Genomic DNA, 24,828 nt, shown 5'->3' on the forward strand with positions numbered 1-24,828 from the left:
CTAGAACGGCCAAGACAAGACGCACTGAACTCACTGAACACAAGTAACAGTGCGAGCCACACAAATACCACTTGCATAATTTTTAAAGTCTAAATATGAGGATAAAACCATAAAAAGGATCTTTAGTGGTCAGTGTGCGCTCCAAAGCAGTTAAAGCAAGAAAATGCTTGTGCCTGCAGATCGTATGTCACGAGCAAGCCAGAAATGAGACAAATACTTTGTGAAAAGATGGACTTGGTTTCATAAAAGTTTCCCCAAAGGACTTTTAGGAAAGTGAAATACAGCATGAATAACTAAGCACTGCTTCATAAATATTTGATATCTATTATCATATAGCTCCTGCTTTCATTAATAACAATATTATCACGGCAAAACGCTTGGATTAGTTATTTGAATGTTGTAACTTGGTGATTCATATCCTATTTATTGTTAAAATCTTTTCCTGCTCTTCAGTAAGTAATCATTTCTTAACCAACTTTAAAAAACAAATTAACTAACAGTGCCTCAAATAGCGAAGTTTTTTGTTGTTTTTTTTTTTTTTGCCTCCTCAGTCCCTCAGGTCAGTACTGTCACCGTGTCTGTTTAAATATTTAAGATTGATAGGTGTCTAAATTTGTATTTGTAGGTAAGGTCAGATGTCACATGTAGTGATAATTAATTCCTAGGATGCCACCATATCCCCGCCCCTCCACCCGATGCCAAAAAAAGGCATCTGCAGAGCTCTGTGACATCATAAAGGCACATACTGGAAAAATGACATGGTGAAGAAAGCGACCTCAAAAAAAGGGAAAAAAAATCCACATCAGCACCAGAGTTTAAGCAAATATTTACAATTATGAATAACTTCTCCTTTATTATTCATTTTGCACATACCAATCCTGTGACAATGTTTGTGAGCTTTTGCACATTTTATTTATTTATTTATTTGACATCAAATTATTAAATATGAATTCAAGCATTTTTGTTTTAAAATTTCTACAACGATGCCCACTCACAATGACAAAAAATCTCTACAACATGACACATTATATAAAAATACTGGAACCAAACTGCTGGAATGCATGAAGGTGTACCTCCTGTTTGTCCAGTGTATAAACACAATTCATGATCACTTTTACAGCCAGTTTTCTTTATATATGTCAGGAGAAACATGAATATGTCCACATGACTGAATATGTCTTGGTATTCATTTACAGTAGTCATTAAGAAATTGAAACAGTAGGGTACTGGATGGTAAATCTGTCTGCAGTAGGCCATTCTCAAAAATGTGACTGTGCAAGGACACAAGTGAGGGAAGCCACCATCTGTGCCTGTGATGGAGAAACTGTGCATTGTGCAGATTTTGTCTGTCGCATCATGAGTTATAAAGGTGGCGTGGAATCAAGAAGGGTTATCTTCTCTTTAAAAAAGTCTCCATTCATGCAAAAAAGTGTAGTGAAAATTAAACAAACAAAGGCTTTGAGTTATTATTTTATTTTTATTTATTTATTTATTAGCACTGTGGTACTTCAAAAAATTGATTTAGAAATTTGAGCTTGGTTATTTAAAGTTGAAGATGTAGTTGCCTTTGATTTGAACAAAATTCACATTTATTTTGTGTTGAAATCTTGTTATTATAAAGCACATTTATTTTCATGGTTGTTCACAAAACTGCAACTAATTTTATTGCTTGAAAGGTATTGCGGGACGTCTCTGTGCTCCCAGGGTGAAGAAGAAGTCAGCAGGTCAAAGAGCTTTTTCTTATCGTGCACCCTCTCTGTGGAACGGTCTTCCTGCGACGGTGAGGCAGTCGGAGTCCGTGGACATTTTTAGGTCAAGACTTAAAACCTACGAGGTCTATTAGAAAAGAAACCGACAGTTTTATTTTTTTTAAAAACTATATGGATTTGAATTACGTGTGATTACATCAGCCAAGCTTGAACCCTCGTGCGCATGCGTGAGTTTTTTCATGCCTGTCGGTGACGTCAGTCGCCTGTGAGCACGCCTTGTGGAAGGAGTGGTCCAGTCCCCTCGTCAGATTTTCATTGTCTGAGAAGTTGCTGAGAGACTGGCGCTGTGCTTGATCAAAATTTTTTCAAAAACTGTGAGGCACATCCGACTGGACATCATTCGAGAAATTCAGCTGGTTTTCAGTGTAAATTTTAACAGCTGATGAGAGATTTTGGATTGTTTCTATCACTGTAAGGACTTCCCACGGAGCGGGACGTTGCGCAGTGCTCCGAGGCGACGTCGTCATCCTGTTTCAAGCTGAAAACCTCCAAATTTAAGCCTCTGTTGACCCAGGACGTCGTGAGAGAACAGAGAACTTTCAGAAGAGGTCGGAATCAGCAGTTTATCCCGACATTCCACTGTTAAGGGAGATTTTTTTAATGAAAGACGTGCGGACAGATTGTCGCGTCGGCTCGCAGCCGGCGCGGCGCGCCCGCCACAGGAAAAACACCTCCGTGTTGATAACCATTTGTAAAATCCAAGCGGCTTTTGGTGGCTTTCAGTTGAGTGAGTATCTGAGAAATTGTTTAACAGCAGGGCATGTTCCAACTTGTCCTTAAGGCTTCCAACGGAGGTGTTTTTCTTGTGCTGGGCGCGCCGCGCCGGCTGCGAGCCAATGCGCCAATCCGTCTACACGTCTTTCATTAAAAAAATCTCCTTTAACAGTGGAATGTCCGGATAAACTGCTGATTCCGACCTCTTCTGAAAGTTCTCTGTTCTCTCACGACGTCCTGGGTCAACAGAGGCTTAAATTTGGAGGTTTTCAGCTTGAAACAGGATGACGACGTCGCCTTGGAGCGCTGTGCGACGTCCCGCTCTGTAGGATGTCCTTACAGCAATAGAAACAATCCAAAATCTCTCATCAGCCATTAAAATTTTCACAGAAAACCAGCTGAATTTCTCGAATGGTGTCCAGTCGGATGTGCCTCACAGTTTTTGAAAAAATTTTGATCAAGCACAGCACCAGTCTCTCAGCAACTTCTCAGACAAAGGAATTCCGATGAGGGGGCTGGACCACTCCTTCCACAAGGCGTGCTCACAGGCGAATGACGTCACCGACAGGCGTGAAAAAACTCTCGCATGCCCACGAAGGTTCAGACTTGGCTGATGTAATCACACGTGATTCAAATCCATATGGTTTTTAAAAAAAATAATAAGGTCGGATACTTTTCTCACAGACCTCGTATTTTTATTCTCTGTCTTATGAATAGTTTTTATTTTTTTAATCTGTTTCGTTCTTTTATTTTTGTTTTTAATTATGTATTTGATTTTTTTTTTTTTTATGTTGAACTGTTCTGTGTGAGGCACCTTGAGATGGATTTTCTTGTGATTTGGTGCTTTATAAGCTGATTAAATTGAATTGAAATTGTATTATTTTGAAAGGCAAATACAGTAAGTTCACGCTATGAGATTTTGCAGGTGGTGTAAAGGAAGAAGCACATGCACAACGGTCAAAGTTCATGCTGCATTCAGGACAAACTGGGAACATGAAATTTCCAACATACATCTTGGAAAAATACAGTCTCTCTGTCAAAAAAATCTAATAAAGGTGTGGAAAAATGTTAGTATCCGACTGCCTCATTGTGGAAAACTAACGTTAGTATTGACTACTGACTTAGCAGACTCATGTCCATGTCTTCTCACCTGTTCAGCAGATGTCCAGGAAAAGTTTTATATGAAGTATGTCCAAATTTTATTGTGATTTCATCTGAACAAGATCTCTGGTTACTTGTGTTTATTTTATTGTTTGTTTCAATTTTATTTTATTTATTGTTTGGTTTGTTATTTTTACCACTTTTGAAGATCTACTATGTTTGTTCGGCTCTATGATGCTAATGTTAGCATGTGTAGCATAACAGTACCATTTGATCCTCATCATCATCATCATCATCACTTCCCAGCATGCTGTTTGAGAGTCTGACATCCCTCCCGCATCATCTATGTCATCATCACAGAAATTCTGTCATGGAATGTTATTGCTGAATTTTAACCCACCTGGGTCAAAATTCAAAACTGTTTTCAAACAAGGCAAATTTTGATAATTTTTGGCAATATAAGATTATGATTTTATTTTTTAAATACTATACAACAAAATTATTGTAGTGCTGAAATTCCTTTTATAAGTGAAATGGCAAAAAAAGTGACTACACCTTTAAATGCATGAAAAAATAATAATAATAAAAGAATATGTTCATGCTCATGTTCCAAAGATACTGCAGCATTTGGTAACAATAAATTCTTGGGAAACAGTTTTCTGTACTTTTTCTCACTATCGTGCAGAGCGGGCATGTTTAGATGGGTCTGGTGACCAATAACCTCCTCTCCTCTGCTTTCTGCTCGGCGCAACAGCTGAGCATTAACAATATGGCTTTGTGCCTCGCACCTGTGGGCACAGCGACTGCGGAACAGTAGGAGTGAGTGGGCAAAAAGAACACGCGTTCTCTGTCAGATTCTCACAGTAACAACACAATCAGTCTTTGTGCAAGTCATGAAGAATTAATTCCAACATTTTTGTTGTTGTTAGATTCATGAGCAGACTGAGGGGTTTTGTGTGTGTGCGTCAGTGTGTCAGAAACTAATTTTGAAGCACAGATTCTTGTCAACGCACGCAGCGCACATGAATGTATGCATCCACTTTGCTTTTTTTTTTAAAGAATTCATGCATTTCAATGTGTTTTCTCTTTTCTATGAGTAAGTCAGAAAAAAAAAATCCAGCCTCAGTGTTTGTGTAAGAAATAATATGCCGTATCAGGTTTGGGCTCACTTGAACTCTTGCAGTTTTCTCACATGGCTTTTGTTTATTTTTTTCTGGGTTTAGGTCTTTCTGAAGGCCGTGTGATCCCATGTGCCTCGTTCCCAATCTGAAGCGCTCACAAACCTCAAAACAACCTCAGGCACTGGAACAAATAATCATCTCTCCATCCAGTTGTGTTACCGAGACCTCAGAGAGGATGTGAGTAGGAGGGTGAGTCTGGAAAACCCCAATAAGTCCAACTCCGAGAGGAAATATAATTACATGGATGCGATGGACTGAAGGGTCAACTGATCCCAGATCACACCAGTTTTGGAGTGTAAGTCCTTTATTAATATTTCTAAACACAGGTCGGTTCTCTTTCAACTCTTTCAATCCACAAAATTGATTATATTTTAAACCATTAATGGAAAATAATCCAATATTTTCTCATGTACACATATGTCCTCACACACATTTATTCTCCTGTACATGTATATTTTCTTCATGCACAGATATATTCCTGCTCACATATGCATACATTCTCCCTCACACACACGTTTTCTCTCTCTCACCCACACATATGTTCTCTCTCTCACACACACACACACACATACATATGTTCTCTCTCACACACATACATATGTTCTCTCTCTCTCACACACACATACGTTCTCCCTCACACACATACATATGTTCTCTCTCACACACATACATATGTTCTCTCACACACACATACATATGTTCTTTCTCACACACATACAGTGAGGAAAATAAGTATTTGAACACCCTGCGGTTTTGCAAGTTCTCCCACTTAGAAATCATGGAGGGGTCTGAAATTTTCATCTTAGGTGCATGTCCACTGTGAGAGACATAATCTAAAAAAAAAAATCCGGAAATCACAATGTATGAATTTTTAATAATTTATTTGTATGTTACTGCTGCAAATAAGTATTTGTTCCCCTACCAATCAGCAAGAATTCTGGCTCACACAGACCTGTTAATTTTTCTTTAAGAAGTTATCTAATTCTGCACTCTTTACCTGTATTAATTGCACCTGTTTGAACTTGTTACCTGTATAAAAGACACCTGTTCACACACTTAATCAATCACACTCCAACCTGTCCACCATAGCCAAGACCAAAGAGCTGTCTAAGGACACCAGGGACAAAACTGTAGACCTGCACAAGGCTGGGATGGACAAGAGGACAACAGGCAAGCAGCTTGGTAGGAGACAACAACTGTTATGATTATTTATTAGAAAGTGGAAGAAACACAAGATGACTGTCAATCTCCCTCGGTCTGGGATTCCATGCAAGATCTCACTTTGTGGGGTAAGGATGATTCTGACAAAGCTCAGAACTACACAGGAGGACCTGGTCAATGACCTGAAGAGATCTGAGACCACAGTCACAAAGATTATATCAGTAACACATGATGCTGTCATGGTTTAAAATCCTGCAGGGCAGCAAGGTCCCCCTGCTCAAGCCAGCACATGTCCAGGCCCGTTTGAAGTTCACCAGTGACCATCTGGATGATCCAGAGGAGGCATGGGAGAAGGTCATGTGGTCAGATGAGACCAGAATAGAGCTTTTTGGAATCAACTCCACTTACCATGTTTAGAGGATGAGAACAACCCCAAGAAAACCATCCCAAATGTGAAGCATGGGGGTGGAAACATCATACTCTGGGGGTGCTCTTCTGCAAAGGGGACAGGACGACTGCACCGCATTGAAGGGAGGATGGATGGGGTCATGGATTGCAAGATTTTGGCAAACAACCTCCTTCCCTCAGTAAGAGCATTGAAGATGGGTCATGGCTGGGTCTTCCAGCATGACAATGACCCCAAACACACAGCCAGGGCAACTAAGGAGGGTCTCCGTGAGAAGCATTTCAAGGTCCTGGAGTGGCCTGGCCAGTCTCCAGACCTGAACTCAATAGAAAATCTTTGGAGGGAGTTGAAACTCCAAACCTGAAAGATCTAGAGAAGATCTGCATGGAGAAGTGGACCAAAATCCCTGCTGCAGTGTGTGCAAACCTGGTGAAAAACTACAGGAAACGTTTGACCTCTGTAATTGCAAAGAAAGGCTACTGTACCAAATATTAACATTGATTTTCACAGGTGTTGAAATACTTATTTGCAGCAGTAACATACAAATAAATTATTAAAAAATCATACATTGCGATTTCCGGATTTTTTTTTTTTAGATTATGTCTCTCACAGTGGACATGGACCTAAAATGAAAATTTCAGACCCCTCCATGATTTATAAGTGGGAGAACTTGCGAAACCGCAGGGTGTTCAAATACTTATTTTCCTCACTGTATGTGTGGTATGCCAAAAATAAAAATGTGATTTTCTTAAAGTGCTTCCTGACAAAATTGTTCAGCTTGATGAGAACACGTTTTGTACAAAATTTTATTTTGATGGGACTATTCTAATCACTGCTGCACGCGGGGTGGAAATTGTAATGGTTGAGCATATTAGCGCAAACCAGCAATAGTGATGTACCTGTTAGCAACTGAAATACAAACTGAAACATCAATCCTTTGTCCTTTGACCATACAGGAGAGATTAAAAAATCCTACATGTCACTGTCCGCCTATTTGGTGAAAACAAACAGTCCTGGGGCGTGGTGTCGTCTCCGGGAACTTTACGTCGATGCCACTCAGCAACTTGCAGCAGGAACTGGAGCTGCTGTTCATCCTTCGTTAGGATCTGATTGTAATCCTGGATAAGTGCAACTCCTCGCTCAGCAAAATTATTGACAGCAGCAGTGTTATCCAGGACCTGCTGTGATGACTGGAATGACTGGTCGTCCTCCCACTCTGAGGGGTCCTTGAGGAGGAAGTCCATGTTACTGTTGAATGCCTCAAAAATGCAACCAGAGGCAGATGGAACAAAATCTGCCGCTCATGAACTAATGTATCCAGTCCATAACTCAAAATCTCACTTATGTCCTCTCTTACATGTACATTTTTTTCCTCACACATGCATATATTCCTGTGTATTGTTGTATATATTTTCCTTCATGCATATACATATTATCCTTCACACATATATGCATCTTCTTAGTCATGTGTATACTCTCAGTCACACATTTACTCCACATACATATACTTCCTCTCACATACACATTCCTCTCACATACACATATGTGACCACTGGTCAATTTAGTTTCAACTCAATCAGTAAAGTAAATCCATTTAAATTCAATTCATTAATGGCAAATAATCCAATTTTACAGTTTCTCTTTTTGTAATGAGACTAACTGAATTCACCCCGATTGATTCTTTTGACCTTAATTATGTTGCAAACACAGTGTGACGAAGTCCCAGAAACAAGGTCAGAACTGTTTCGTTCACCTGTTATGCTACTGGAGTAGCTGTGAGTCTGGATGACTCGTCCTCGTCAGATGTGTGTTGAGATCCAACACTGCAGCTAAATGTCATATTTGAAATACAGCAGGTGCCATCTGAAGACACACAAGACAGAAAGCGTCGTCCGTTTTCCTGCGTCTGTGTACTAAAGATATCTCCCATTATGGCTGTTATGTTGGAACCTTTATCTCCTCCATCTCCTCTCCTTGCTCCTCTCATCCCATCTCCTCTCTCATCTCCCTTCTTCTTCTCACTGCCACACTTTTCCTGACATGTATTTGTGCTAGAAGTTCTTTTTTATTTATTTTATTTTTTGGCGCTTGACAGCGGAAGTTGTGGCTGTTTCTGGTGTTCTCTTCTTCACTTTGTTGCTTCTCTCCTCGGAAACAGAAAGTACTCTTATCTTTTTTGAACTACGCATGCCATCCATGCTGTGCCAACCACAAAAAAAGTGGATTTGTCTTTGAGGCTGTATTGATCTGGTGAGAATGTGAGACTTTGATTTTGTTGTTCTTTGAGATAAGGCAGCAAAAGGATGCAGTGCTTTTATAATAAAGGAATAGCTGCTGTCCCAATTTTTTTCATACATATATTAATTTTCTAGCTTAACATTTGCAATATTTTCCACAGAATTCTTGTGCCTCATCAATATTTAACAATCTATATAACATTACTGAACTACCCGATGACTTATTGTGTTTCAACAACATAACCAAGTGCCTTTAAGGAGTCATATGATGCAAAATAGGTTTTAAATATCCATTTAGAGTTAAATAAGGGTGGGGATCTATATATTTAAAAGTGAAGTGGCCTCTTTGTATGTGTATGCATGCATGTTTATGCCTTTGATCACGGTGAAACTGGGGAGAGCTAACATTTGCCATTTGGTATGTTTATGTATTTTGGGTCAAGGATGAACGGCACCAAAACGGAAAATTGATAGGACTAATATTTTTGGAAAAATTACAGACATTACATAACAACAATGAACAATGGATGTTGATAATTAAATTCTGGACTCACACGTCATTCCAAATCATGATGGAAACATTGCATAATTTATTACCAGCTTTGAAAAATGTCAGATACCTATTTTATAAACAATACCCAATCTAGATCCCATGGATCCCCATGGGCAATGCGCTAGTTTATATTAAGCATACACAATATCTCAAAATTGTATATCTGTGCAGTGTGCATGTAGAAAGTCCCCTGATATTAGGAAAATTTAGGCATGCACATATTGTTCATGGCGGTGCAACATGGCAGCCTCCATGAGGGGGGCCGCTCCCATGCAGATATGAAGGGGTCATTCTAAGTGAATGAAAACACATGAGTTGTTGTTGCAGTTAATTATACATTAATCAACAGACAGTTAAGAATGCTATGTTCTGTTTTGCTAATAAACACCCCAAAATCCTGCACAGTGTAGCTGTAGCTAAGACCAAAGTCTGCTCTGTAAGGGCTACTTCACACACAGTACGAATAAGTACAAATCAGGGTGAATCATGGCAAAACAGCTCGTATGAGCGAACCACAAAAACATTGAGCCGACGTCAGGAGGGACACGTGGTCGGGCAGGCGTGAAGGATCCCGCTGCTACGGTTTCGTGCACAAGCGTGGATGAAACCGTAGCAGCGAGAACACAGTGCAAGCAGCATGTGTAACCACAGCTGCTGTGAAAAAAAAAATACATGCCACCCACGAGATTCGAACCTGCAGTTTACAAAAGCTCTGATTACCAGCCACAAACTTTACCACCACTACATCGCTGTCCTATAAAAAGTGTGTAAAATGCCTGAAACCAACAAGGAGATAAACGTATAAAAAAAATAAAACCACATACCATAATAAAACACCGTTACCCTGTAGATGACCCATGGTCATAGACGTATAGTCATGAAATGACATGAATGAAGCAGTTCGCTCTTATCATGTCCACATCTACTCGCCTGGTATGTCCAGCTGGCCCCGCGCATGTGTCTGGCCTGAAACACATGTCCTGTGGACAGCGCGCCGCAGGACAGACACCGCGTCATGTGGAACAGAGCTCATGTGGGTGACGTGACATTCAGATTGCCCGCTGCATGTTATGATCTGACTGTACGTTTCACCTGGGATATCCTGTCAGTGTGCACGCTATGTGCTCATTCGCTGCAGTCTGTTGCAACAGCGATATGTTTTTTTATGTATGTCCACATGAGGACAGGAAGCAGACACACACGTGTCACATTGGACAGTTGTAAATTCATGTCCTTCAAAAAACAGTACGTGCCCCGCAGCTGGGACGTCCACAACCAGAGATCTCAACAGCTGCTGCGGTTGGTGGACACGACCCCTGTCAGTTCAGCGCACACAACAACGTGTCACTCTCTGTTATGTGATCATTATTTTTTAGTTATTTGTTATGTAATTGTGTATGTCGGTAGTGTCGTACTTATTAATATACCTGTCCTGGCTGTGGTCTCATACTGTGACACATCGTGTGCACTGAGCAGTCATTTGTGAGAAACGCACATACGCCACATGTTTTGGGGGGAGGGGGTGACACATGCACACACTTGCAAGACACATGCACCATATGTGTGTTGCTTTTTGCAATGCCACACTCGTGGGGGCACTTAGACAAATTTCACATCCAGCTCGAAAGTGATCGTCTGCTGACTGTTTTCGTTATGATAGTGCGAATGGCCACACATTTTCAAAGTGTCAGGTGAGCGGTGTTAGATGTTCATGGGTGTCACTTGGAATTTGGCCGACACCTGCCGTGAGAGGGATCGAATGGGTTCTCACAGGGCACACTCTGTCTTTCAGCCGCTGGTGTGCGAGGTGCTGGAGACAGCTCCAGTTTTTCACGAATGGCATGCAATTCCTCCTTCGTGTGCTAGTTGACTTAAATCGTGTTATGTGTGGAGGGGTCATAAGATTAGTTATTACTGAGATTTAGGGATGGGTGGTTTCAATAGAATTAAATGCCAAAAGATGTGTTTCTGGTCCATTTTAAGAAGATATGGCCCCAAACCTGCCTTCTGGCTTTAGTTGTTACTGAGATACAGTAAAAAGTAATTTCATTTGGGTCAGTGGTCAAAACAGGCACTTCTGGTGATTTTCAGGAAAAAAATGTGTAATTGGAACAAAGAATAACTTGGGGTCCCACAGGCTCAAAATCTGCCATCAAACCTTTATGGTTACCTAGATGCAGCTGAGGGTGATATTCTTAGGCTTGTGGGTCAAAAAAGGTGCTTCTGGTCATTTTCACGGTTATTTATTTATTTATTTATTTATTTATTTAATTTTGACAAACATTAACGTGGGGTCTCAAACTACTCGTAATTTAGCTCAAAATCTGTATTCTGGCCTTAGTGATTAGTGAGATACAGCAATGAGTGATTTCATTAAAGTCAGTGGTCATAACAGGTAATTCTGGATATATTCAAGAAAACAGTTTAATTGGAACAAAGAGTAACTTGGGGTCCCAGACAAATTTAGGCTCAAAATCTGCCATCAATCTTTCATGATTACCTCAATGCAACTTGGGGCAATATCATTGGTCTTATAGGTCAAAATTGGTCTTTTGGTCATTTTCAGGATTCTTTATTTATTTATTTTTATTATTATTATTTTGAAAAATATCAACTTGGGGTCTCAAACTAATTTAGCCCAGCATCTGTATTCTAGCCTTAGTTACTAGTGATAAACATGGATGAGTGGTTTCATTAACATCAGTGGTCAAAATGGGTGATTCTGGATATGATCAGGAAAACTGTTAAATTAGAACAAAGAGTAACGTGGGGTCCCACAGTAATTTATACTTAAAATCTTCTATCAAACCTTAGGCGCAGCTGGGGGTGATATCCTTAGGCTTGTAGGTGAAAAGGGTGCTTCTGGTCATTTTTAGGATTTTTGGGGTTTTTTTCTAAAAATATTAATGTGGGGTCTCAGATTCATTTAGCACAAAATCTGTATTCTAGCCTTAGTAATTTATGAGACACATTGATGAATGATTTCATCAAAAGTCAGTGGTCTAAATGGGTGATTCTGGATATTTTCAGGAAAACTGTTTAATTAGAACAAAGAGTAACTTGGAGTCCCAGCGTAATTTAGGCTCAAATCTGCCATCAAACATTAGTGGTTACTAGATACAGTTTGGGGTGATTTCAGTTGCATCATCAGTCCTAACGGGTGCTTCTGGTACATTTTCAAGGATTTTATTTATTTTAATTGGAAACAAATATTAAATTGCTCAGCTCAAAATCCAACTCCTAGCATGAATGGTTTCAAAACAAGTCATTCTGGTTATTTTGGGGAAAAAAGTTTTCTAATTGGACCAAATTTTTAAAAAAGAAATAAATGGGGACACTGAGTAATTAAAACTGTTCTGGTCTCTGGTCTCAGTGGAATTTGACTTGTAGGTCAGTTTTGTTCCTTTTGGCCATTGCCATGTTAATATTTTAATATTTTTAACATTTTAATATTAATACTTGACCTTATTACCCGCTGCCCCTCTGATATGGCTAAATGATCATGGAAACACATACAGATTGCCAGAGAAAGACGTGTTAATTAGTATTCGTTTGGTCAGTATGTAGTTTGTGCAACAGTTTTCAGTATTTCAAACCAGATAAACTTGTATTTCTTGTGTCAAAATAATGATTAACATCTTTAAAACAAAATAATAATAAAAAATACATGTAATGAGTTTCAGTGGAAGCCACCACAGTGACATTCCTGCTCATTAATTTATGCACGTGCGTCTTCATCTTGGGTATTGTATTCAGTACATACATCAAGAGAGCCAATCTGCCTAATCCGGATCCCCGACTTTGTTGCACAATAATACTTTTATGTTTGGACATAAATTTTGTTTTAAGCACGTTGTTAGAGCTTTATTATGCAGCTTTGTTTTCTACAAAAGCTTTGGGAGTTATATTTATACGACACTCCTGTGGGTTGTGTGCAAAAGAATTCTCTAAAATATCACAAATTAGGCCCCTAGATGACCCATTTATAGAATAACTAAATTGACACAATAAATTATTCCATCCGAGCTTGTGGCCTCTATAACAAGTGGGGGACTTAGAGCGGAGGATAAATTAGGCCACTCAAATGTTGCCTTTCTCATTTTATTCCATCACAGCCATTTAGGCAGATTTGGCCTCTTTGCTCAATTTATTCTGTGTTTTCTTACACTCTCATCTGTAGGACATTGTGGGGTCCCCCCCCCAAAAAAAACCAAGCCCAATGTGAGTTTGGAGAACCCGACCGCTGCATTAGGAGCTAATAACACACAAGGACAACATGTCAGAACCAATTTAGTTCTGGTGTAATTTTTGAGGAACCTGACATATCCGTTTCCTTCTGGAAGGGCGATCATGGTGCAGTGCCGCCAATAAACCACAAATAGCTTCCAGCAACAGCGTTAAAGAGCGAGAATGTGGTTTAGAGTTAAATGATGAGGAAGGAGAGAGGCAGTGAAGGAGGGAGGAGGGTAAAAGGAAGTCAAATCGTCAGAAAAAAAACTTACAGTATAACTTTGTAAACTAATACTTGGCGCTCGAAACATATCAAGGGGCCATATTACTGCACCATTTAATCAAGATAATGTAGGTCAGCAGATGCCTTAAAAACAGATTGTTGGCCAAAATGCTACAGTCAAGTCCATAAGTATTTGGACAGTGGCAGGATTTTTGGGGTAATTTTGACTCTACAGCAGTGGCGGCACTAAGGGGGGGGGGCTTTGGGGAGCTTAAGCCCACCCAATAATAAGCCAAGCTCCCCTCAAACCCCCCAATAATTCTGCCAATAATGTGAATAGCGACTGACATATTTGTGGAGCTCAACTGCAGTTTTGCACTGAGAATGTCTCAATATTGCGTAACTGAGCAAAGTGATGAATGTGTGTGTTCGGTGATCCACCACTGCTGAATCACCTTTCACCAGTGATGCCAGTTACTCTAATCTGATCACTTTTTTAGTAATGAGTAATCTAACGCGTTAATCTTTCCAAATCAGTGATCAGATTAAAGTTACTTCTCCAAGTCACTGTGCGTTACTATTATTTTTGCATTGTGGGTCGATAGCAGCATTAAACTTGGTCCATGGGCAGGAGGTCGGGGTTCGACTGAACTGCCCACTTTAAGCGAGCTGTGAGCTTTTCATCCACGGTTTTCTGCAGCAGCTACGACTCGTCCTCACCTCTTAAAGCGCGGTGATAACAGCACACCTGCACTGAGCTTTACAAAGACATTTTTATGCTTTTTTTCCCCTCCTTTATTTAGAATTCTGAGCTGAGCTACTCCGTATCTGCTGCTAAAAACAGCTGATCCTCCACGACGCGTCAACAACTAACACTATTTTCCACTCGAATGCACCTAAACTCTCTTTCTGAGGACCACATGATGTGAAAATGCAATAAAACTTTCTTACCTATAAATCTGGTCATGTTTACCGCATAAATAAATGTTATCTATTCTTTCTGCTCAAACACCAAAGCAGGGGTGAATCCAGATGGAATGGGGGCGTGGGGCAGGGATGTGCCCCCCTCCCCCCCACAGCACCCCTAGATTAAAGATCCAGTTTTGAAGCCTTTTTCTTACTACAACTACTAATACTACTTATAATAATAATAATTTCGACAAATAAAATGTTTAGATTTTAAATGTTAGAAAAATGTTACAAAGAATTTAATAGTTACATTTATAAACAATGTAGGTTAGAAATTGCAAGTTTTACTGTTACAGTGCTGTCAACAGTTAAATATGAGGTCAAAAAAGAGGTCTTTATTTTACTTTTTATAAAACAAGTATTTATTTTCATTGAAGTCAAGAAAGGGTGACTATAAAGTGAGTTTTGGCAAAACAAGTATCATTGTCATGTTGATGTGGCAGAGAGTTGTTGTCGGCAGCTGAGGAAAGTAACTAAAAAGTAACTAGTGATCTAACTTAGTTACTTTTACAATTGAGTAATCAGTAAAGTAACTTACTTTTTCAAGGAGTAATCAGTAATTGGATTACTTTTTCAAAGTAACTGTGGCAACACTGCCCTTCACAAACAGAATGTTCAGTTTTGCAAATAAACATTTATTAGTAAAAACCCACACACAAGTTACAAATCTGAAATTTGTGTTTGTGGATCACAAAGGATGTGTACAAATCAAAGGATATTTGTAAATCATCCTCTGTGCATTTGCAAGTATTGAGACAAATTTAACTCCATACTCCAAAAATTTAGGTTTCCTAAATATTTATTACGGCCACTCTTAAAACTTCACTTATTTTTATTCATACCTATGTGCAAGTTTACTGAACTTGCAATCATTCTAAGTGATGTGTGGGCGCATTGATAGAACATTTAAGAGGAGCACGGGTGACTAAAACATATATCTTGGTATTTATAAAGCAATTTACTATATATTGTTCATTTTGATGACATTTTGTGGAGCCCCTCCAACTTTTACCCCAGCTCCCCCTCAGCCCCCCCAACAAAAATTTCCTGGCACCGCCACTGCTCTACAACAATGAAACAATCATGATAGTATAGGGCTCAAGCACCACCTACCATACATATTTTCCATCTCACTCAGGTGTGTTCCATTCACCCCTGCTCATAAACTAAACACCATATGGGTGGAACCTGCTTTTTTTTTCCCTTTGTATTCCCGCTGCGACTCTTTGCTTGCGGTTCCCAAAGTAGTTCTGGTCTGTATCTGCATTGGCACAAGTGTTTTTATGTTAGAGGGGCCATTGTGGGAACATTGGCATATTTTGGTGTTGTTTGTTTGTGCCATTCTTTGTGAACTTTAAAAAGCAGCTTTCAGTTAGGTTAAAATGGCTCAGGTGTACCTAATAAAGCGGCCAGCCAGTGGGCGCCAAGATTAGGACCATGCAGGACATGTTTTCACACCAACAAATCCGTCACACAACGAGAGGCCTTCCAACAAATTATAATATGACTGGCTTGAGTCCAGTGTCCCATCTAAAGTCTGCAGGAGATAAAATTACAGTCACCTTTAACATAAATTCTCCTTTTTGTTGTGATGTCTGAGGTTATTTGAGATTCACCTGCACTTTGAAGTCAGGACGAGGTGCGGATAGTTTTCCCATGAGGCATTTCAGAGACAGACATCACAGTCAAAAACCCTCATCAAAGCACCTGCCTGCACAGCCGCACATTTAATGTTGGTTTGGTGCCTTCTAGTGTAATCTGTGAGCAATTACAGGTCCTTTTTTTTTAATCCATTTATTTTCCTTTGTCTACATAAATACCTGCAGTGACAATGGTGTTGTTTCTGATTGGGATCTCTACAGCCGTGAATAATTCATCTCATGAGAACCAAACTGCAGGTAACTGTCAAAGGTTGAAGACATTAAACATTAAATATGACTTCATTTGACTGGATTGTGGCATGAAATTAATGTTGCGATGTGTTGCATTTTCTTCAGAAAACCCAACCCATCAGGGTGCTCACGTTCTGCCCTCGACGCTTGTCCTGTCGCTGCTCCTCATCATCATTGTCCTCCTGACGATCTACTGTCTGAGGTGAATTGAATATCAGTAGACCCATGTCAGTCTGGTGTCTCTGTTCCTTTTTCTGAGAGCATCATGTTTCTAAAAATGGTCTGTTTGGGTAAATTTTTAATTAGCTTTCGTGTGTGTGTGCATGTGTGAAAAGAATTGTCAATATTATTCAACTTGGATATTTTATCCCCTGGTTACTGCTTTAATTGGTGTCAACTTATTTGCATGTTCCAGCTCTACTGCAACACTGTCAGAAATTAAAGTGTTGCTGTGATAACACTCAAAAATAATAAAAATCACAGACTAAAAACTACACCGATCTGAGTAATAACTGAAACTAGAGAACACAGTTTGGATTTAAATTGCTCAGAAACATCAAGTTTATATTTTCTCCAATTCAACATTCTTTCCTAAATGACAGATGAACCTGTTTGACCTTTAACTCACATGAATTTCTGCTTCACTGCATCCTAGAATCCACTGATGCTAGGGAACAGATTTTGGTCTTAAATTTGTCAGGGACCACAAGTTTCTTTTTATTCCAATTCAACATTTTTCTTCACAATGACTGATGAACCAGTTTAATCTTTAAACCTCATGAATTTCTGCTTTGCTGCGTCCTAGAAAACAGTGAGGCTCCGTAGCAGATTTTGGGCTTAAATTATTCAGGGACCCCAAGTTTGTATTTGCACCAATTAACATTTTTCTTCAGAATTAGTGGTGACACAATTTTGACATTTAGCCCACATAAAGCTCCTCAGTGTTATGCCTCAAAAGTCCACTGAGGCTAGGCAAAAGATTTTGGGCTTAAACTACTTTGGGACACCAAGTTTCCATTTTAGTTGAACATTTTTCCTCAAATTGACTGATGAAGCTGTTTGACATTTCACCCACATGAAACTCTGCTTTGCTGTATCCTAGAAAGCAGTGAGGCCCAGGAGCACATTTTTGTCTTATATAAATCAAGGACCCCCAAGTTTCCTTTTCGTCCAATTAAACATTTGTCTTCAAAATGACTGAGGAACTGGTCTGATCTTTAAACCATATGAAATTCTGCTTTGCTGTATCCTAGAAACTACTGATGCTAGGTAGCAGATTTAGGTCTTACAATTCAATCAGGGACCCCAAGTATGCATTTGCACCATTTAACATTTTTCTTCAGAATGAGTGGTGACACTGTGTTGACATTCATCCTACATAACATTCCCCATTGTTATATCTCAAATACCACTGAGGTTAAGCGGAAGATTTTGGGCTTAAATTACTTAAAGACCCTAAGTTTGCTTCAGTTAAATTGTTTTTCCTAAACTTGTCTGGTGACACGGTTTCTCAAAACCCTTGGAGACTAAAGACAATATTTTGGACTAAAATTGCTCAGGGACCCCAAATTTCTATTTGCTCCAATGAAGTATTTTTTTTTTCTCCTGAAAATGACCAGACATGCCTGTTTTGCCATTTCTTTCCCAAATATACCCTTGTTTTATTTAACTCTAAGGTAGTTTGACATTTAGAAGACATAAATGTATACTTATATTGTTGTGACATAGTGCAGTAGGATTTTGGATGTTGTAATTGTCACACAAAAAAGGGTGTATTACCACTCTAATAATCTCCTTTTGGGAAGGTGACATTACTAGTTTTATTTATTTATTTTAAACCAACCAAACAAGAATATTTGTTGGATAAGGAGTTTGGCCTGTAGTGGTTTCATGGAGTTGATGCCAGTCGTTGCAGTGCCCCCCCAACAGTTGTGTGACTGTGATGGGGGGAGCAAGGCATCAGGTGAGAGCGGTTTTACAGGCAAACAGCCGCACCTCAAGTGAGACGTCAAACAAACACATAGGTCACATCTGCCTGTATAGACATCGCAGCCTCTTCCCAAAGACAACGATGCTCCTTCTCATGACGAGGAGGAACGCCTCGCGAGGGGTTGATATTGGTTTTACTGTTTGCCGACTCTACGTGCTTCGCTCTGGTGTAGGGATCGGGGTCAGTTCATTTTCCTTCCCAGTTTTCCGTGCAGATGTCATGCTTTCATCCACACTGACGGCCTTCTGTGTCTCTGCTGTAGGTTCAAAAACCACAGAAAAGCTCTAGTTACCTCAGTGGACAAGAAGATTCCAACTGGCTTTTTGGAGGAACAAGGTACTGATGAGCTGTTCTCAATAATTATATATAATTTTAAGATTTGTAACTTTACATTCTTTATGGACTAGTGAAGGTTTGGAGAGGCTATTAGCTTTCCGAGTTCATTGGAAACCTTATAAACTTTCCTTTCGAGGAAAAAAAAAAAAAAGAAAAACAAAGTCCAAATTCTGAGTGGAACCGGCTTCACGCAGGAGCAGCACAATGTTTATGACTCCAGAAATCATTTCTGTCATGTACCCGCAGAAACAGGAAATCTTAATGGCCACCAGGCTTGTTTTCACAGGTGCTACGAGAGGTTGTAATGTTCTCTTTTGGGACACGTTAGCATTCTGACTGCTGTATATTTCTCGTAACGCAGGAGAGCAGACAGTGGTCCTCCTCCCCAGGTCTCCCTCACCATCCAAGAGGTACTTCCCGATCCCTCTGGACTCGCTGGAGGAGGAGTTCCGGATGCGCTCCGCGGATGATGGCAAGCTCTTCAGAGAAGAGTTCAACGTACGCACGAGTCACTGCTTATTTGGTGTGGACAGTGCAGGAGCGCAGGGTGCATGCGACGGAGATATTTGTGCAGCAAGTTGAGGACGAGTGCAGGAAATAGTTGTAAAATGTTATGATAGCAGGCCACTCTTTATGAATGTGCACCAAAGCCTTATTTTTTTATCTTTTGGGGATTGGCTGCTCTCTTTATAGTCGCTGCCATGTTACTACCACCATGGGTCCTTTGAGGAGGCGAGCAGAGAGCACAACAGAGAGAAAAACAGATACCCAAACATTTTACCATGTGAGTGAGGATCTAAATTCTGCAGCACGACATATTAATGTAACCTTTCGACATGCGGTTTTATTGATCACTAAATCAGTGTGGACTGAAAAGGAAATAACCGCCAACTTTATTTACACTCTTGTGGTCGTTTTCCTGTTTTTACAGATGACCATTCAAGAGTGGTGTTAAGCCATCTGGATGGACATCTTTGTTCAGACTACATTAATGCATCGTATATAGATGTGAGTATCCACGGACACCAGCTTGAAATCACGAGTCATTACAAATTGCTGTTGCGCGACTGGTTTATGGTGCAAAAAAAGTATCTGTGGTGTACGATGTTCGAGTCGGTGAGCAAAGCAGGTTTTTGGTACCACTTTAAAGGGATGATCCATGATCCAGAAGCCACTTTTGACCTAATCGGTACCACTTAAGAGGATGAAACAACACTTTAAATCCAGCCTCAGTGTAACATGGCCTACACAAAAATGTACAATGACCATATCAGAGCTGTAACCAGGTAGGGGTCAATGAAGGATTACACAGAGGTCAACATTTAAAAATGCTCCAATCATATTGAAAAGTACGTGGTCTGTTAGAAAAGTATCCGACCTTTTTATTTTTTTCAAAAACCTGATGGATTTGAATCAAGTGTGCTTGCATGAGCCAACCTTGAACCTTCGTGCACATGCGTGATTTTTTTTCACGCCTGTCGGTTGCGTCATTTTCTTTTAAGCAGCCTTTGTGTGAGGATGGGTGGAGTCTCTCATCGTTTTTTCTTTGCAAGGAAATGGCGGAACGACTGGAGCAGCGCGAGTGCATCAAATTTTGCCAGAAACTGGGCGACAGCCAGGTGGAAACCATTCGGATTATTCAGACGGCTTTCAGTGACGATCCTCTGGGCATCACACAGATTAAGGAGTGGTACAACTGGTTTAAAGACGGCCGTACAACGGCGGAGAGCACGCCGCGCTCTGGGCGGCCATCAACATGCCGAAATGACCAGATCATTTCCAAAGTGAACGCTGTGGTGATGTGGGACCGTTGTGTGACTGTCCGAGAAATTGCGGAAGAGGTGGACATCAGCACTTTTTCGGCACATTCCACTGTGACAGAAGATTTGGCCATGAAAAGAGTTGCAGCGAAATTCATTGGCACGAAGCTGATGGCGGAACAAAAGCGCCACCATATTGAAGCCTCACAGGACATGTTGTGACATGCTCACCTCGTCCACAATTTCTCGAATAGTCACACGACTGAAAAGCCACCGAAAGCTGTCTGAATCTTCCGAATGGTGGAAGAGGTGGTCATGTCACAACATGTCCCATGAGACTTCAACACGGTGGCGCTTCTTGCTTTGGATTGCAGCACGTACCAGTGCTTCTTACACTTATCGCTTGTGATTTGATTGATTGATTGATTTTATTGGTATAAAAACGTAAAAAATAAATACATTAATCTACAGGGTAACACAAAAAAAGCAACATATGCACTTATTCCAGGACTTACGGGTCCAGGAGACCAAACATCCCGTTTGTTTATCCTATTAGCTCAACCAATAGTGTGCCTTACTTCACTTTTTACCAAAATTGCACCAAAGGTGTGGTGAGCTTGTTACAGTTACATAGATTAGCAAGTGCAATGTCAAAATGAAGAAGCAACATTCAGCATATTGAATGTAAACTAAATCTCAAAACTTTGAAGATTTGTCACCACCTAGTGTTGTGGAGGAATGCATCTATGATTTTTTATATTTTTCAATATCTTTTTAAAGAACTATGTACTCGTAAGGCTGTTTGTTTATAAGATAAATATATCATCAAAGATACAAGCTATACCATTTCTGTGTAAGTGCATGAACACAGTAATAATTAGCTGAAAAGGGGGAATGAAATACAAATCAAATAACATTTTCTTATGCATCTCAATTAGAAGCATACAAAAAAATGTTATTTGGACCCATTCTGATCACATGCAACCAATGTACATATTTAAATCATGTAATTTTATTTTTTATGCCTGGGGCACCAAATTGGTCAGTTTTGCACCTCATGAACAGCTGTGTGATTGGACACATTCCAAACATATTTCCAGTATGTGTTTTAGACTGCATACCATAGGTCAACATAGGACTTGTAGTGGTTTCATTTTAAATGTTCAGCAATAATTTAACAACAAAATCGACACTTCATAACCAGTCCAAAAAAGTGTGTGCAGGGAAAAATTCAACTTGTTAACATTGCTTTCTTTCTTGCAGGGTTTCAAAGAGAAGAATAAATTCATTGCCGCTCAAGGTAAATGCAAATTTCACCCTTTGTCAGCATTATGAGATTAAATTTCCACATGCAAATCGCTGAGTTTAACACCATTTTGCACGTGTTGTTTTGTACTTTGATGTTCTTGTTCTTCTGCTTCAGGCCCAAAGATTGAGACAGTGGCGGACTTCTGGCAGATGATTTGGGAGCAAAAAACAGCAACCGTAGTCATGCTGACAAATCTAAAAGAAAGGAAGGAGGTTTGTTGAAGTATTAGCCTGCTGAACTGCAGCCTTGTAATGTGATCGAGCAGGTCATGTTAGAGAATTAACCTACGGTATACAATGTGTACAGCTTTAATGCTTTAATGCACACTTTCTTTTTGAACCCTCCCCCTGCCTTTTTTTTTTTTTTTGTCTTTTCATGACCCAAAGTCAAATGCATAATTTATTTGACCCTTTTCCGAGCTGACAATCTAAAGTGTCACCCAGCAGATTACTAAATTTAGCCTCTAAGGGATGATCAATTGAGAGCTCAACTGCCAGTTTGATACTGCACAATAAACGCATCGGGGATCAATGATGGAATAATTGTTGATAATATCCTGAGAGGCTCCTTGATAATTAGTCTGAGAATCAAATTAATGAGTTAAAACGTCACCGTGCAGATCTTATTGACTGACGGAGCAGCAGCCAAACTGCCTCTGAGTGCATTTGAATGAGAATGTCAAACACACATTTGCAAGACCTGCAACCGTGCAACTGTGCAGCTGCATTTTGTGTTCTGCTTTAGGAAAAATGTTTCCAATACTGGCCGGAAAAAGGCTGCTGGATGTACGGGAATGTCAGGGTGGTGATGGAAGACTTCACCGTACTGGTGGACTACACCGTTAGAAAGTTCTGTGTACAATATGTAAGTAAAACATACACATCTGCATGCTGGGGCATTAATATTAACGAGGGAAGCTTGCAATCAGAAGAGTCTGTCGTGTGGATTTATTGAATCACCTTTATTAAACACACGGTTGGACGCACCACAGACTGCGAGTTACAGCTGAGCGTTGCACTGAAAATGTAATTACTGAAGCAACAAGCACACATTGTTGAGAAAAATGTATTCAATTCGGAATTCCAACAGAAATACATCATTATAATAGTGATATTATTGTTAAATATTCAAAGTCTAACAGTGCTACAATGAGAAAGTGGGGAATAAAAGCTCCCTGCAGGGAAACTGGAATATTTGAGTAAATTGTAATGAAACGCCAAATACAATTAAATATAAATGAAAAGCAGCTTGCAAACACACTAAATAATATTTTTAAATCTAGATGAACATTTGTCAAGTAAAAGGAAATAATCCATATCGACTCAACCTCTGCAGCTCTATTTCTCTTTCCTTTTTTTTTTGTTTTCTGACTGCAAACATTGATTTCAGGCTGCAAACTTGGCTTCGTCCTCTGATCAGATTTCCTCCCTCAGTCTGTTGGTGCGACATAGCGCTGTGGTGTTAAAAACCAAGTGGCAAACTAAATAATGGTACATACGCAACATGGCATTTTAGCATTAAAATACATGTTGGGCCCTATCTTTCACCTGGAGTAAACGCGTGTACAGCACATCACAAGCATTACTGGCATTGTGCACGCTGATTTGTGTCTTTGCCAGAAAACCTCTCACTTGTGCACTCGCCCTGACAATACCTCAAACACTCGGCACATTTCACTTAAAGTGACTGACAGACACTGCACTGATTGGGTGATTTTATGTTATGCTCACATGCCAGTGGCTAATTAAGTAACTTTCTCCAACCTCTTTGCACCCTGCACCCTCTCAGTAGCAAAAAGGAGTTCAAGACACCTGTGTATTTTACATCATGTGCCACACATCATCAAGATAGGGCCCATTAAGTTTAGGTTCCTTTTTTATTTCCCCATATTAAAGTGGTCATGTTGTGCAAAAAAAAAAAAAAAAAATCAGCAGCATTTTACAATTAAATATTAAAATAAGATCTTGGTTTGTGTTACACAAGATCAAACTGGAAAGCCCGAAATGACTCATTTTAAATATATGAACCCTTTTTTGTTCTCGCTGACACGCCCACATGATCTACAGGAGATTTCAGAACCGCAAAAGTGCTCCCACGGGGATCTTCTATTTTTAGATGACAATGTGTGCTGAAGCCACACCGTGCGACACGACAATCTTTTGAATTTAAATCTGTCTATACCTTTTTTATTATCATTCTTTTGTGTGTTTTGTTGTATTAAATGTTTTTAAAAATGCAGTGTCTCCTGTTTTTTGGCACAATGTTTGAACTTTATTTTTTCCCAACAAAAACATTACCCAGATAGGATTACGTATAAAATGTTATAATGTTGCGCTGTTATGGGACATATAATCGTGACTATCTGTGCAGACAGGGATCATATGAAGGACTTTTACTTTATAAATCTTCCAAATCGGGCCACTGTCAGAGAAAAGTACAACCACAGATGTCACTGGACAGATTAGAACACTACCAGAATGATGAGAAATAAAGATGAAACATGGGCTTGCCGTCTGTTTGATAAGCTGTGCTCTTTTTCTGGTATTTTGAAGATTGCATGTCTTCCTCCTGTCTGTGTGGGTTGCTTTCATGTACTCCTGTTTCCTCTGACCATCATAACATGCACATTGGCTTCTTTTTTCTTGTAAAATCTTGTTAATTCTTATGAGAAAATCAGGGGTGTCAAAAAGGGTAGAATAAGGAGAAGGATTTTAGGGGCCCATGATTGACAGGGGCCCAGAGAGGCCCCAAATACAGTTATAATACTGACAAAATAATATGGGGGCGTGTCCCAGTAAGATTTCTTTTCATGGGGCCCAAAACCCCTGGTGGCGCCCCTGTGCCAAATCAATATGCAGGTCATAAAAATCAGTTCCAAACCAGAGATGGATGATCCGTTGAATGGTAGCAACCAGAAACTAGAGTACCGACGACCCTGTGGGTTACCAGCTCAATTAAAGCCCAAGGCAAAATGGACATTTTTGGCATAAAAATGGC

At 39.8% G+C, this 24,828-nt stretch overlaps 1 protein-coding gene across 5 annotated transcripts in view; it reads left to right on the top strand.

Moving 5' to 3' along the window:
* LOC117523172 (receptor-type tyrosine-protein phosphatase epsilon-like) overlaps positions 1-24,828 on the top strand; it is a 68,819-nt gene that overhangs the window by 25,901 nt on the left and 18,090 nt on the right. For 2 of the 5 annotated variants that reach the window (XM_034184609.1, XM_034184611.1), the window contains exons 2-11: positions 4,808-5,060; positions 16,371-16,442; positions 16,542-16,638; positions 18,689-18,762; positions 19,124-19,260; positions 19,456-19,546; positions 19,694-19,770; positions 21,786-21,822; positions 21,946-22,043; positions 22,576-22,695. In XM_034184609.1, the coding sequence (XP_034040500.1) occupies positions 16,376-16,442; positions 16,542-16,638; positions 18,689-18,762; positions 19,124-19,260; positions 19,456-19,546; positions 19,694-19,770; positions 21,786-21,822; positions 21,946-22,043; positions 22,576-22,695 (798 nt within the window). In that variant the 5' untranslated portion in view covers positions 4,808-5,060; positions 16,371-16,375. Of the gene's footprint in view, positions 1-4,331; positions 4,404-4,807; positions 5,061-16,370; positions 16,443-16,541; positions 16,639-18,688; positions 18,763-19,123; positions 19,261-19,455; positions 19,547-19,693; positions 19,771-21,785; positions 21,823-21,945; positions 22,044-22,575; positions 22,696-24,828 lie in introns of those variants that run through there. The other 3 variants (XM_034184610.1, XM_034184613.1, XM_034184612.1) reach the window with 3 other exon arrangements.

Source organism: Thalassophryne amazonica, chromosome 13, assembly GCF_902500255.1.
Source record: "Thalassophryne amazonica chromosome 13, fThaAma1.1, whole genome shotgun sequence".
NCBI lineage: Eukaryota > Metazoa > Chordata > Actinopteri > Batrachoidiformes > Batrachoididae > Thalassophryne > Thalassophryne amazonica.